The 16,771-nt window shown below is 39.6% G+C and overlaps 1 protein-coding gene across 2 annotated transcripts in view; it reads right to left on the bottom strand.

Moving 5' to 3' along the window:
* Positions 1 to 14,471, bottom strand: part of RB195_000312 (uncharacterized protein) — a gene marked incomplete at both ends in the record, with an annotated part of 33,672 nt that extends 19,201 nt beyond the window's left edge. For both annotated transcript variants that reach the window (XM_064196571.1, XM_064196569.1), the window contains 3 exons: positions 8,616 to 8,781; positions 11,650 to 11,871; positions 14,400 to 14,471. In XM_064196571.1, the coding sequence (XP_064052450.1) occupies positions 8,616 to 8,781; positions 11,650 to 11,871; positions 14,400 to 14,471 (460 nt within the window). The remainder of the gene's footprint in view (positions 1 to 8,615; positions 8,782 to 11,649; positions 11,872 to 14,399) is intronic.
* Between the last annotated feature and the right edge of the window lie 2,300 nt (positions 14,472 to 16,771).

Below are 16,771 nucleotides of genomic sequence, written 5' to 3'. Positions count from 1 at the left end.
GTCTTAGACTCTACAATTTCATAAAAATTTGTAAAAATCGTTTGAATCAAGGGCCTGAGCATACCTACAATCCTAAGAGGATTTTACATCAGCTTTTAAGTTCCTATTAGGCAGTTCTTCAGAAGGATAAGGGGATATATTATTAGCAAGCGCATATTAATAAATCACCTACCGATATTCAACCGATATTTCAAAAAAAAATTTATATTATTGATTGAAGCTCAGACAAGAAATAGTAAACAAATATCTTGTATCTTTGAAAAACGTGTACAGAGTAAACTGCAACTATGTACGATAAAGCGAACTGTGGGGCTTTTCGAACAGTAAGTGAGGGAAAAGGATACCTACCAAGGCATTGAACTACTCTTTCGTCTAATAAAGCCCAACCTGCTAGGGAAACCTTAGCTGAAATTTTATCCTTAAAGATTTCAGCGGAAAAATTGACGATTGGCTAAAGGAGTGAAAATTATGAGAAATCTCCAAACCTTTTCTGAACCATGGAACTCAACTGTCAGACCTTAGGGAACTGTTAAGTACTACAAATTAAAGGCATCACCCCACGAATCTGGAGTGGTACGGATTTCCGGTGGAGTATTCGTATACGGGATCGCAGATTACTGAGAGAAGAGTGATTCCGTCCATTTCTTCCTAATTGCAGTAGAAAACGGCCCAGAAGATAATGGCTTCGAGCGCTCCGGCGCATTGTTTTCCACAAGGAGTTCGATTGGAGCGCTCCAGCCTTGCGCATGCGCCGCAATTAGGAAGAAATGAACGGAATCACTCTCCTCCCCATAATCTACGACCCCGTATAGGCACAACACACCTAAAACCCGCACCATCTCAGATCCGTGGGGTGATGCCTTTAAAGGCATACCACGAAACTGACGTTGTTAGGACAATATTAGAGTTCGGATTGTATATTATGAGTATGAGCGGAGCCACGTTCAAGTTCTCTCCCTGAACAGAAAGGATGTGGAAGCTGGCTTAGTTCCTACACCTACACCACCTTTGTACATGCTCCGGTTCTGTCAGCAGCCTTCTCATTGGTTTCACTTGCTAAGGAGATGTCATTGACTTTCGACCGCTCGCTCATGGACGCGGTGCGTTCTAGCGTACCTCGTAGGGACTAAGACCGGTTCCCACTCTGTTTTTCAGGACGATCAAGGGAAATTAGGCGTGGGACTAGAACTCTATATTTTCCCATAGAGACCCCAACATCGTCAAATTCATGATATGGTGTCTTTAACGACAGAAAAATATGACTGCTGTTTAGAGTATAGGGTATTCTTTTATAAACAGTCCAAAATCAAATTCATTTTTTCCGCTTGCTTCACATAGGACACCGAAAAGTTACCTATTTTTAGTCCGCTTTTCTAGGCTCACGAGTGGACAGAAAATGTAGTGTTCGGCGTTGATTAATCTCTTTAGAATCCTTTCAACTTAAACTGAGAATCGTAGAAGTTTTTGTAAGTGTCTATGCGGACCAAACAATAACCTGCAGAGGTCAATCGACGTTTCAAGTCGGTGTTTTTATTCTCCCAAGGAAATCTGGTGCCAATTTATCGACCATGGGAAGGTAGAAGGCTTGCTTTGCGCGGTGTTGAGCTATCGATCCCTCAAACGTAGCAGTGACCTTTTACCAATGCGCTACATCTGTTCAGGCAAGAGAAATAGGATAGAGAAGTGCGGCAAATCAGTAGTGGTAAACTTTTCCAGAATATCAATGTAGTGAAGAGTACATATCGACTTTAAAATTCTTCGATCTTTACGATGGTACCACGCATAACCTTTAAAAATGCGCAGCTTTTTCTAGGAGAGAGAGGAGCACGGTATCGTTGGCATGCAGGACAACTGATTGTGCTCCCCCTCCTACATCTCTCTAAAGAACGAGAATTTTCCTAACATGCCATAAATATATTTTCAGATAGAACGTGAGCTGATTCTTTTGGTATACAGTACTTATTTGTTGGTTTCAAATAGACAGAAAGAGATGCAAAAACACGTAATTTTCGATGTTTTCGGCGTCCTCTTTCAAGTCGATTTATTTCACCCTACACGACGAAACAGGATGAAAGCTTTGAAAAAGCTATACAGCAAATCTCCTCCTCTACCTCCGTATGCTATCCGTTTCTTGTTAACTTCTCTTGCAACGGAGTTATAAGGTCGTAAATGATGTAAGACTGACTGTTTCATGTTCAACTTTAGACTCCGAATTCTCAGCCAAAAAAAAAAAACTTCACTGAATTTGCTATGAACTGCATAATGTATTGCATCTTGGTGTATTCTTACGTCCCCTCAAGGCACGTATTTCAAACTACGCAAATTTCTGTAAAGTATGATCCGAGTTGTTGGATTTTGTTCGAAGATACACACATTTGGCGCAAATTTCATTTCTCCTCGCTCTTCGCTGCGCGAATACGGTATAACGACCAGATAGAGATATCTATATCCCCATCTTTAAATAGAACATTAGGAAAATCCTTAAATTTTTACCTCAGTAGTTGATCCAATTCTCCTCAAAGCTAGGTGGGAAAAAACCAAAAAAAAAAGAGAAAAATTCACCATTTTTATGAACTAGACTGAAAAAACTAGTTGAGCTGGAAACGTGCAGATTACTCAAAAAAATATATGTGATCTGTCTCTACAACCACGGGAAATTGTTTTGCATAAGATTTCCTTTGAGCCTCGATAATCAGTAATTCGTGCTCCTTATTTTGCACTAATTTTAACCCCATTTCCAGTTGTAAATCTTAGCTTTTTATGAGAGAGTTTTATCAGTCGTTTTTTTTATCGTGACTGGTCCGTGATTTATCCGGCACCCGTACTGTTCATTAAACAAATCAATAAGAGGAATGGATTAGAAACAGGAATAAGAACGTGGGACTATGTTGATCTTTGAAGTTGAAAGCCATAAATCCCAATGAAGTTGAGATCAAAACTGCTAGATTTCGTAAGAGTGCTTGCTGACATCCTCACAATACGGTACGATGGTTTTGACAATCTTCACTTTTCCAACATCAAGAACTTCCCGTTGAAAACTACAGTATATAATATTTCGAACAATTCGAGGCATTCCTTAACCTATCATAATGACTAAAACCATCCGCTAGGATAATTCTAAAGCCTAACCAAAAGAGCCACTGAAGAGTAGAGGTAAAGAGTGACATAGCGAAACTGATCACATTCCTGCTAGTCGAAATTTTTGCTTGGTGTGTCGATGTCTTTGCTGTCTTGCTTTGGTTTTACATACTACACGAAATCTGAGTACTATCTTCTTCGAAAAATATTTTTCCTTTTGTGAAAGAAAGCAGGCGGTTTGAAAGTCATCCATAGATGTTTGTGTTCGGACACATTTTATAATAACTGATATGTCAGCGCGTAGTTGCGTGTTCCACACGCGAGTATAAACTCACGTCAGATAAAAGAAGACTTCAAAAGAGGAATGCTGATGGAATGGGCGAAGATTGATGCTACAGAGCTAGGAATAACACTTATTACTGTCTACTCTACGATGCCAAGATTCAAAGAAGGTCGAACTTGGAACTTACTCAACACTTACTACGTTTGTAGAGCTTGTAGAGCTTTCGTCAACCACAAAACGAAGACTACCACCTTTCGGCTTGCGACTGGAACAATCATAACAACTGGAGAGAGGGAGGAGAGGGTCATACACGGAACTCTACTCCGGTCTTTTGTTACTACAGTACGTAGTAAAAAGCGGATATATTTTCGCAAAAGATCTATCCTTCTAAATTCAGATATGCAATCATGTTGTGAAGAATCAAGTGGCATCTGCTTCCAATAGAATTAAATCCAAGCACCCCGAATAACCATTAGGATCTTCATCGACAAATTCTAAGGGGTGTTTGTTACCCATATGTCAGAATACAACGTTCCTAAGCGCTGGAAAAACGGTAAGTAAGGAAGAAAGGGAAAATCACATGAGCACGGAAACTATCGCTCAATTTGCTTTCCGTCCGCTTTCTAACAGCTCTTTACAAAAATGATCCCGGACTAGGCTGAAAGACATGAAATAAAGGAGAACCATGTGAGGAGCCAAGGCCAGATTCAGCACGATAACTATATCCACACTGTTTCAAACCTCATCGGAGTATCGCGAGATCGCGCTGTGTCTCACTTTCATCAACTTGAAGAAGGCGTTCGATTCGGCTTAGATGGAAGCGGTCATGAATACATTAGATAACTAGGGGGTTTTCACCCAATGTGTAGGGTATCCTTTGTGGAATAAACAACAACTTCATGACCAAGATTTCGGAATTCCACAATAGCATAATAATCGAGCAAAAGAGAAGGGTTTGATGTGTGACACGTCATTACGTAGAAAAATCAACGTCATCTTTGAGAAATATAAAAATTGAAATGGAATAACATGAAAGCAAAAGTTGAATTTGCTTACATAATCTTAGTTTCGTAAATTGTTTTTATATCAGCGTCAAGAGGGATTTTTGTCGATTTCGATGAAATCGATAGCACGTCTGGTTTACAACTCAAGCTAAAGAGGATGATCCTCATAAAGAAAATATGAAAATAAGAAAATATCACTTGTGATACGTTCACGTTCAAGATAACGAATATATTCGAATGTTCGCAGTATATGTATCTATTTCTAGAAATGAACATGATAAACATACCCATAGCTACGATAGGGGGAGCCGGACAATCCTTAGGCGAAGGGGTCCAGCTCTTTGGGTACAGTTCAAATGATGAGAATCTCTTGGGCAACCGTCCAAAAATGAAGGGGGCCCTTCTGTGTATGTCTATGAGACACACCATACACATACATGCACCTACATACACACGCATTCCCACACAGATACACCCATATCCATATATGTCACTCATGGTGTTCCATAGAGGTGGTTGATTCAGCATGCTCTATACCCTTTATTAATCCTGAAAAAGGGTTGTGAAACACCCTTAGCTGGACCCGTGTGTCCGACGATGCAAATTATAACGAGTAATAGGAAGACGGCAATCCGTAATGCGTCTACGACTGCGCGGATGAGACAGCTCCTACTTCTAATTTGAGTTATATCAGTTGGAATGCGGACTTCGGATAACGACGAAATTTCCCGCGTTCTATTGTGTAACAAGTAGCATCGTACGTGGCATGGTCGCAACCAAGCTTGTTTCACCCGCCTCTTCCAATTTACCTAGCAGAGTTGAACGTGATCACGTTCATAGTCGTTACCCAAACCTCTACCCCGATCTATTCGGGAAGAGATCTCTACAGCGTCAATTTTGTGATATGCTGGCATTAAAGGCATCTGCCCACGAATCTGAGGTGGTACGGATTTCAGGTGGAGTATTCGTATACGGGATCGTAGATTACGGAGAGGTGGGTAATTCCGTTCATTTACTCCAAATTTCCGTAAAAAACGGCCCGAAAGATACGGCTCCAGACGTTCTGGCGCACTATTTTCTACAGGGAGTTCGACTGTAGCGCGCCAGCCTTGTGCGGCGCCGCAACTTCCGGGCCGTTTTTACGGCAATTAGGAAGAAATTGACGGAATCACGCTCCTCTTCATAGTCTCCCATCCCGTATACGAATACTCCACCTGAAATCTGCACCCTTTAAGCGACGCCATTTGACGTCGCCACTGTCACAGCATGGTAGAAGACTTAAATGTATCTATGCTATCGGATGTCAAGCTGAAGCAAACTAACATTCCATAAAAGAGCATATCCCAAAGCGAGATTTTAGAAAATTAAAAGGCAGGTTGCCGGTTGCATATGACCCGTGAGGTCAACTCTCTACACCGATGCTCCTAAGTCTATCCCCTCGTTCAAATGTTATCTGTGAAATTTTATCACACACTCTAATCCGAAATTTTCCTTGTATGGTGCTATCATGTAGACGTCAGCAGCAATATTTGCAGACTGTGAACTTGACGGGATTAATAACCCAAATTTGGAATCCTTTTAATCTTTAGAGGTACGTGGGAATTTACGTCAGACGGACGGATAATTTTGCGCTTTATATAGTAGCAGATATACATGAACAACAGGTCGGACAAATGCTCTGGAAACCATCCAGTAGCTCTATTTTGCTTATTGCGTGAATTACATAATAAGAAATTCACATTCTATCCCAAAAACATTTTTTTGGAAAATTTTGTGAGTTATTTTCTACAGCTTCGAGACCAGCCTGTTCACGCCTCAGACAAAAAGAGTGCTGGATAAATCAGTTGGAATATTCCTAGTTTTTTTTTCCATATTTCGATGGCTAATACTGAATTACAGACAGATCAGGTTTTTTATCATGGGGCAGTGACTTGGTCCCACACTAGCTGAAGCATTCAAATTCAAAAAACCCAAAAACCCCTACTAGAATTCGCATGCCTACAACGATGACTGGGAACGTGGATAATGCCTTCTGTTCTATTTGCTGGTCATCATCTGGTTGTGGTGGTAAATTGTACAATTCCCTAGTATTTCATATGAATTACACTCCGGCGGCCGTCCAACGAAAACAACTTGCTGATCCTAATCCGGCAATAGAATTTCTGTATAAAACTCAAATTTTCTGTATAACATTCAAATTTGTTGCAACAAGGAAGCTAGTTATGCGCACTCTTGGCAATTTCTTCCTAAAAATACTACAGCCTGAGAGTATTGATCTAGAAGAAATCTCTTTCAACAGAATAATCTTAGCCAAGACTTTCTTAAAGGCAGCATAGCACGAATCTGGGGTGGTACGGATTTCAGGTAGAGTAAACGTATACGAAGTGGTAGATTATGGAGACCGGGATGGTTCCGTTCATCGATCCCTGAATCACTGCAAGCAGCCGGCCCCTGAATGCTGTTTTGTACGATGGTTTCTACCGCAGCGCGCCACCCTTGCACCCGTAGCTCCCTTACTGCCTATCACGGGAAGTCCGAATTGGTTTTTGACGAATCCCAGAGCGAGGGCGGTGCAAGGGATGGAGCGTTGCAATAGATGGCGTCGTAGAAAACAGCATTCTGGAGGGGGTTGTTTGCAGTGATGCAAGGAGAGACGAGCGGAACCACTGCGGTCTCCATAACCTACGACCCCGTATGATACTCCGCCTGAAATCCGTACCACCTCAGATTCGTGGTATACTGTCTTCAACCGTAAATACTATTAATTAATCGCATAAGTGTTGCGAATCGGGTTTTCCTTCACAATTAATACCGCAAAATGTAGCATTGGTAAAGGTTTTACATTTGGTAGAAGACGTTTTCTACAAATTTTCCATGGTTTCCATATGTGATTAACTCAAAATTACTGCTTAACTATGTATACCGTTACATTGATGAGATTCAGCTTAGAGCATCTGGGCTAGAATAACTAATCACAAAGTTAACGAAGAGATACGTACTTGCCACATTCCACAGCATATCAGCGCAATAACTTCGCATTTTCACTGATGCATCTCACGTTTCACTATCGTACAACCATAAAAAGAGCCGTCCGAGAGCATGCATGATCACCACATTTCCAATACGTAAAGAAATTCACATCATCTCAAATGTGAGAAGCGTATCATCAGAACGCTTAACAGCTTACTGCGAAACGTTCCCATAGTCATGTGTTAGCACAAATAATGATAGGAAAAGCGAAATATTCTACTATAATGATACGTCTTAACCTATACTTGCTGTTTGTGCTTGTTGTTGCTGTCCGAGGGTGCTTAGAAAAACGTTAGCCACAAGTCTTGCAAAAAAAAGAGAACAGAAACTGTTGCCATATGAGATGAAGAAGTGAATAAAAGAAAAACTATGAAAAATCCTGTTCAAATGGGAAAGAGAGACAAATCCAAGCAGTGTCAATATTTAATATGAAACTACTACAGAGCGTTCATGTGTTGTAACGGAGAAGTCCTCCAATATAGAAAAAACAAGGTAGTATGGTTACGTCCCAAAAGACCAAAACCAGAAATTGCGAAAAATCCTTCCTTATAATTAGCGAGTCAGAAAGTGATCAGATGGAAACAAAAAAAGAACTTCAGGAAGTACATATTTGGGAGTACTAATTTAATTTTCGCGCGTTAAACGATGCCTAGAATTTCTTTCAAGAATTTAACGCCCCTATTGCTTAGTGGAAATCTTAAAAACAAGAGAAAACTTCCAAAAATAAGAACACTCAAGTTTGAGAACTTTTTTTTATGAAACAGTAGACAACAAATTAGAATTGACTAACACTAAAACAGTGTAGTGAATTCGATGATTCCAGACAAAGAAATACCAACAACCACCATAGAGTGAAAAACCATGACACTGTTACAAAGGAGAATGTGATAAAACTTTTTTTTTTGGGCCAAAAGGAAGCTAGATCTGGGATATGATGAGATGAGGAACTGAAAAAAAAACTAATTGGATTAGCACTTCTCCCATCATCCAGGAAAAGACTCCATTTTGAATCAATATTAGTGAATACAACCATAAAATCTGAATTTCCTTCGAAAGTGGGTGCTTAGAAAAACGTCAGTCATAATCTTGCATAAGAAAAACTGTTACGATATGGTAAAAAGACGTTCCCAACAATATTTGAACCTGCGCGGGAATTCAAACTTTAAAAGGATAGGGACCAAGAGTCACAAAAAATCTCGAATCAAAAACTGAAATCTTACCAGAAGATTGTCCTTGACTGGTCTTTGAAGAATTATCGTTGCGAGGTGACTCTCTCCTAGACTGGATGGGTTCTATGGATTTCGAGTCCTCTGGAGGCGAAAAACATATTCGCTTTGAGGCAGGTGAGGATGTAGTGGCGGTAGAAGGCACGTTTGAAGAAGAGATCTGAAATCCACAATAAAGAACCACAGTATGCGTTAAAAATTCCCACATGTATATTTTGTTCCTTTCATATTAAAAGTCATTTCTCACACTAAAAATGGACAACATATTATGCCGAATTCAACAAATTTTGGCGAAAGAATCCTTTCGCAAAAATAAAGCCCCAGTCAGCGCATGATATGAAACCAATTAATATCGACAACAGTGTTATCTTTTCTTCATCCGACAAAAAATAACAAAGACGAGATGAACACTACTGCGTCACTCACTAATCACTACAAAAGCAAGTTGCTGAACATTTAAATGTATTTGTACATACCAGCGGTGACCAGGAAAAAAAGTTAAAAGTGTAATTTAATTCCATCCTTGATTTGGGTTGTCTTTTACCGTGATCCTGAACCTTTCAGATCACAAAAATTTGATGTAGTGACAGACCTGAAGAGATCAAAACACTGAAGAACTTGCAAAACAAGACTACAATTTAAAAAAAAAAAACTCCACTAATAATCGCTTATTTACAACTTCAAAATAGAACGAAAAGTCCTCAGAGATCCCCGTCCCTTCGTTTTTCATCACATAACAAATCTACTACAACTGAGTGAATGCGTACAATCTGACAATTGAAAGAGAAAAGTACTTTAAAATCGATTTAAGTTCAAGCGATTAACTCCAACATTCGGCAAATTCTCGACTCATCAACAGCAACAGTGCAATTGCACCCTAGTTTCAATCACATCTAGGAACAAGGAAAAGAAAGAAAAAGAAAAAAGAAAGAAAAAGAAAAAAGAAGGAAAAAGAAAAAAGAAAGAAAAAAGACAAAGAAAAAGAAGAATGAATAAAAAAGGAGTAAAAAAAGGAAAACAAAGAAATTAAGAAGTAATATATTGGAAAAGTATTATATTAATAATAATACTAATAATAATAATAATAATATTAAAGTATACTATAATGCACAAGTCGCCCAGCGACAAACAATCAATTGGGATACTTTCTATCAACTCAAAAACCACAATATATCAGTAACTAATTGTTCGTTTTCGCAAATGGAAAGACACACGAAAAATTCCGCTCTCTACAAAAGAAACGAATCGCACTACTTACTGCTATTCTACGCAAAACGTTATCCCATTCATGTTTGCCTATCTTTTGTCATTCACTTAGGCCAAATGGACGATAACAAAAATGATAAATGAAGTCATCAGCAGAACCTGTGTACCTCACACAAAGAATCGAACATATCTATTATGAAAACTTAGACTATAGGTGCGATGGAGAAGAGCTTGACCCTCCTCAGGTGAGAGGGGTCTAGCTAATAAGGCGCAGCTCAAGTGATGAGGAGCCCTTAGCCAACCGTTCAAAAGTGAAGGGGGTCGGAGCACCAGCTCCGACTATCTATGACTTAGACAGAATAATTATTCGTTAGTTTCTACTTCTATAATGGTACCCACTTTCGTTCTTGATTTATCGCGCTGATCTACCCACAAGAAGTCTGCAAATTTGCTTTTCCCACGTTTTCTTTTTATTTTTCTGTAACGCTAGGACATTCCTACACGCAAAAAGGTGAATATTCTCATACAAATTTTAGGCGACAGGTGTAATCTTGTCCAGATTCTGTACTGAGTACAAAGAAGATGACCACACGCATCGAAAACTCAAGAACTCGTGTTAACTAAAACTTTAGCATCTTCTACCTTTAAAAATTTACGCCCGAAATGCTTCCTTTCCTATCTTTGAGCGGAATTTGAACAATTCTCAACTTCGAGAAAAAAAGGAGAAGATATGGCACATGGAAACGTTGAAAGTTGCATTGATATACTATTATGTTTAATTTGAACCAGCAAGAAGCTAGTTTTTCCAGGATTTGTAGGCATTATCTATTTGTTAAGACATGTCCTGAACCATTCTTTAATTGTAGCTTGCTGAAATATAAGTGAAAAGCAATTACATAGCAAATACATAGCATGGAACACTGGAACACTGCGAAATCTCCTAATAGTCCCCCCCCCTCCCACTTAATTTTTCCACCATTCTTTCTTATTGTGTTTCTACCTAATACTCTCTTCACTCCAGAATTCTTCCCGGAAAAAGGACTACAGCGTTTTTAAAGGAATTCATTAATAATTATTCCGTTGCGAATTACTGATCGAGCAGGAATTTAAAATACATTTAAGTAACCACGTGCGATATTCAGTTTAAGATTTTACAGCCACATGAGATTTAAAATGTTGGAACTGTGTTCCGTTCAACAGTTCACAACTGCAATCAGTTGGCAAATTGGCCAAGGAAAAACAAATAAAACCAAAAATCGCAGTTAACGCAAGACTAAGAAATAAACACAGATCTGCCGTTCGACACAAGACAGCAAGGAATAAATCATGAGCCGTAAAACTCCTACAACAGCAAGAAATTCAACATTCACGAACTGATGCGTATTCACTACTCAGAAAAATTAAATAGCGAAAAAAAAAAAACTTGCCGACGTACTATTATCGAATTAAATTGCTTTGTGAGACTGCCAAATATCACAGAAAACTCAGATAAAAAGTTCCGTTTTTGTATAAAAAGATCTCCTTATTTTTATCCAAAAACGAAGTAAGAAATTTAAAAAAAACCAAACAAAAATTCAATCCAGTTACATCTCTACGTCGTGAGCTTCCCAAACCCAATTTCAAACAAGAAATTAGCTTGTATATGCATCCTTCGGTGTCAAAATGCATTTGCAAGAATTTGCATCATTTGTTCATTTGCAAGAACATATGTACTTATGTATAACGGAACTATCCAGCAATCAATGCACGAAGACAAGGAGGGAGAAGAGGAAAAAGTGAAAGATCCAAACAAAAACCAATTGAAAAGGAAGAACAAACTGACTGTTACCGACGGAAGATTACTCGTAGTGTACAGGGAAGAAGTGTGAGCTTGCGAAGAAGACCCGTTGCTGGCTGAGACTGTCGTAGAACGCGGGACGAGTCGAACATCAGATGGTTCTTGCTTCACTGTTGTATTGTTAGCGACATGCGGTGAAGCAACAGTTGCTTGCAGGTAATTGGACGACGACTGTGGCTGATGATGTAGGTTTTGCAACATTGAAATCTGTAATGTTACGTCCATGAATGTGGATTTTAAAAAAATGTAAAATCGAGCAATTTAGAACATGCTTACAACCACAGGGAAAACGGAAGATAGGTAAAATTCCAAAGCGGAGTGCAGTTATTTACTTCTGACGTTTGAGAAAGTTGGTGAGTTAGTGGTAAGGCGTGGACTGGGAGAAGGAACTCCCCTTTTGGATTCCGCAAACGAGAAAATGCCTCTACCCAGGATATTTCACGCGTGCTTTAAGCAACATTTACTAAGTACATTTTAAATCTGAAAAGATTTATAAGCAGCAAAGAAGAAGAACAAAATCATGACAAAGCAGTTTTAACTGCACCAAGGCCACGAATTCATGGAACGCTAACCGAGTTAATAACAGCCAGTTAGTGCGAGGAGAGACGTTCTCATACACGAACCGCATCAAGCGTGACTATGGTTTAGACAACCTGACACGTTTGACGTACGCACATAAACTATCCATGAAAAACGTCTCGAAAACAGTAACAGTCAATTTATCTACTCTGTATGGACCATCTCCTCCCGCAAAGTTGTTAAACCCATACTACAGTTTTAACTTGCAGCCACAAAAGCGAACGTCGCCATCCCAAGGCGCAAATAAACAAAAATACCCAGTCATGACCTACCGCATGTGAGGAAAGAGGAAGTATTCCTATGAGGAAGTAGCCCATTTTCGTAAAAGATGATAGGAAAAGAAATACAATAAGCTGTACCTGTTGCAGGAAGTTAGTGTTCACTCCTTAGGAAAATGAAAAGAACGAAAGAATGAAATACTTGTATTCATCAAATAGAAACCACAAAAGAAGCTGGGTATGGTCAACGCTCAAGTCTACGTACCTGAGGGCATTTTGAAGCGTACTGGCTGAGACAACAGCTCTTCAACTGTGATGGTATGAATGACACTTGCAACGTTAAACTCATCCAGGATATGTGGATTTATATTCCCCCACTTTAAATCAACGTACAGATAAAGAAGGTGTGTCCGTTCCAGTAATACATAAGATCTAACATTTATTTGTACTAAAAAAATAGACAATTAATAATGATAAGAGAAAATTTATGCACCATACCAATGGAGCGCTGTACGCTTCAATTTATTGCATATTGTGGAGACCTGTTTAGAGGTAGTGTTTCGAGAAATTGTGATTTTGGGTGCTTCCTATCAGTAAGTAATGTTTTGGTCGTAGTTCTCAGAAACGGCAGAAAATGAAAGGGGATAAAGTAAGAGATTATTCAAAAGATCTACTCTTTACATCCCTACGGGGGGTGAAATCCACTTCGTAAGGGTTCGCTTCGTCATTCTTATTCTGTAGAGTTGCCTTGTTGGGAAAATTAAAGGCTATGGTGTTTTCGAACAATTTAATTCCTGGATTTGTAGATGGTGTTTTGCGTTTTAATTTTGGTACTTGTAAAAGAAATCCAGGTCTCCATCTACAACTGCGAAGAACTCAACATCAAGAATTTCCTCATTATGATGACTCTAATATCTTAAAACAGGCCATTTTATTATTCTAATGATAATCCATTACAGTATTAATTGCAGTTATTAAGGATCTGGTAAGGAACGTTTGTGAAAAGAAAAAGAAAGAACGAGAAACTTTGCTTCAAGTAGAGTAATCTGCCTATTAAACGTCAGTACCTGACTTCAATAGCCCCTAAATCTATTCTGAAATGCGAAATTGAGGTAAATCACTTCTCATTATGCTTTTAAGCTAGTATTAACTACTAGCGTAAACTACGAACAGTTCTAATTTCAATAATAACATGCTGTTTAGCGACAAGCACAATTCACCCAAAGAGGCCAGCCACAAATTCGTTGACATAAAACAAAACGTAGTTGTAAAATGGGCAGACTCAACATAGCAGTCGTGCTGAAGTATCGAAGTACCAGGAATGAAAGGTCATCGCTACTGAGCTCAACTAAAATCCCAAAACTCGTGGGAACTCTGACATCCTTCAAAACGATGCTGCAGAATCTGTTTTCTTCGCAAAACAATAAAAATGATAAACTTCTCTTTGCAAATCTAGTTTTTAGACCTCTTAAATCGTCAAATCAATATCTGCCTGATAATAACTGAACAGATAGCTGATATGTGAGAAATTTCGGGTAAAATGTAATTGTGTGGGTCATTCAGTGGCGTCCTTTACTTCTTGAAGTAAATAACTGAATCAATCGGGGCCTAAGGGCTAAGCGTTAGTCTTAGAGGGTCTATGACATGTAAGCTAAAGCTACTAAGAGAAAAAAGTAAGTTAGAGCGTTTCCGCCCTCACATTTCCCCGAAATTTCTTGGATTTCTCTGTAAAAACTGAGAATTTCGAGAAAAAAAATCTCCCAATAAGTATGGATAGGCGCTGCATCTTTGTCTAATGGTGATTATTTATAAGACCAAAACAAAACAAGGATCAAGAGCAACAGATTTGTTTGCTCCCGTTCGAATGTCAAATATTGATATGGTTGGAAACTTAGCTGATAGCGAAAGAGAAAAAAAAAAAGATGAAAGAAGCCGTACCTGCTGCAGGAGGTTAGTGTTCGCCTGTGCTTGAGTTGCAGCTATGGCGGCAGAAAGAGGGCTTTGCCACATCCCAGCCGAGCCCAGAAATATGACTTCTGGTTGAGTACGGATACAGTTTGACGATGGTGGCGACTAAACCTAATAGAAATAACGTACACTAAACAAAAACCACAAGACAAATATTGACGGAAATCACGGATGTCCAAGATTTCAATCATGTCCAAAACGAATTCCCATCATCCGGCTACAGCCTTCTTTCACAAATACTCTTCTTTCAACAGAAATGAAATCTGAGCTTATCGTATAAGTGAAAAACAAATATGGATAAAATTTTAAAATGACGGACGGCTGCACGGTTAAACGTGCGGTAAAACACGTGCATCGCTGCACTATTGTTCTCTGAACAATCGTAGTGTGATTTCCTATCGCCGGTGTTGAAACGCAGTCGTTTTCAAGTTTTAAGTTTCGTTCTGATTTTAAAGAAGTTGGAAATGGAATTAATAGAAAGGTATTAAAAAGAAAGAGAGGTAGCGATTATTTCCTATTGCTTTATGAATGATTGTGGCAGCAGAACGTACCAGAACCAAATGGATACATTAGTTTCCTAATTTCCTAATTTAAAGCTTTGTGATATACATAAATAACGAAGTTGTTCGATTTGTTTGAACGATTTATTTGAATGCGATCATATTTGAACGTTCATTGTTTTCCGTAGATTCCTCTTATAAGAACCCCATGTGAATTTTCGAAGGATAAGGTGGCTTGAAGTGGCCGAAATGTATCCGGGTAGCACACCAAATTCCAGAATTTTCCAGTGTGCGGCAGCCTTTCGACTGCGATTTCAACCACTGCAACCATTTCCTCTTGAAGCGTGATAGAGAATCGCAAGCAGTTGTTGTTCTTGTTTATTTTCTCTCATTTTGGAGTTTCCTGATGCATTAGAATAAATAAATAGATTAGTATACGTGTTTTCCTGTTGCAGAATTTGAAAGAAAGTAACCAAGGGCGAAGAAGATGCCACAACCTGGCAAAGGGGAGTACCAGTGGCTTGTATAGTACCACAGAGTTATGGTAAGAACCATATTGCCAGATCACCATTTGAACTAAAGAGCACACCTCAGATCCCTAATCGATATAGGATAAGGATAAAGTGTCTGGCGTTAATCAATCTGCTTGGGATGCGCCATCACGTTCACTTCAATTCAGAATCGTTTGAGGTTTACGAACGTGACAACGAACAATGACTTGCGTTGGCCAGCCGATGTTTCAAGTCAGTGTTTTCATCCTCCCAGACAAGTCTGGTACCAATTTATCGACCCCGAAGGGATAAAAGGTTTGGTGAGCACTAGGGCGGACTCGAACCTTCAATCGATTCGATAGTGTAGACAGCGGAAACTATTACCGACTGCGCTATACCCGCCCTCTTAACTGATTCCTTCCAAATTGACAGTGACGGTTGCTCCATTGTCACAAGCCACGCCGCTTTGACTGCACGTCTGTGTCGTCCTTGAGGCGTCGCTGGGAATTTCGGTACTATAGTCGGGTCAAAACGACATGAAACTCGGTGCAGTTACGTACTCGGCTGTGCTCGATCATTGCCGCTCCCCACACCGCCCCACTACACTTCTTGATGACAGACAAACACTACACTAGAAAAGACAGTTTAACACAATAGTCGCTCCTTGAAGGCAGCGTATCACAAGGTTGACAATGTTTGGATCTCTCAATGAACAAAAAGATGTAGGAGTGTAGTTCACGAGTACTACTGGTGATCACTTCTCAATTCGCTCAGTAGTAATCCCAGAAAAAGCTGCGTCAAACAAGCTTGTACGATTCTATCTCGCCAACGATACAACTTAATACAGATGATAGAGGGAGGGTAATCGGCAACGTGTCCACGATTTTGCAGTTGGTGAACTCCTGCCGTCACATTCGTGGATTACACTCCTGCTCCTGTCTAATCGTTGAGAGATCTTAACGGCAGCCATTTCCATGCTATGACGCCTTTAAAGGAAGCATACCACGAATCTGATGTGGTGTGGGACTCAGCGGAAAAAGCTAGAGATGAGGTTGTCGATTGTGGGAATCAGGGGTGGTTCCCTCATCTCTATCTCATCGTCGTAAGAAACGACGTGGGAAACGCTTTGGTTATTACGAAGTACGGTAGAATGCTCCTCTATGCACAAGTTCCGGTCCCCTTAGCATTCATTGATTAATCATTGGTTTAATTTGAATAATCTGGAAGAAGACATCATTGGTCTTCGACCGCTCGCAAGTGGATGCGACGCGTGCGCGAGGGTGGCGCGTTACAACTGGAATCGTCTTAAAAATGTCATCTTTCACGCCATTTCTTACGACGATCGGGAAGA

This window comes from Necator americanus, chromosome IV (genome assembly GCF_031761385.1).
Source record: "Necator americanus strain Aroian chromosome IV, whole genome shotgun sequence".
NCBI classification, from domain to species: domain Eukaryota; kingdom Metazoa; phylum Nematoda; class Chromadorea; order Rhabditida; family Ancylostomatidae; genus Necator; species Necator americanus.
Note: the sequence above shows the minus strand (reverse complement) of the source record. Positions and strands in the feature narration are given on the sequence as shown.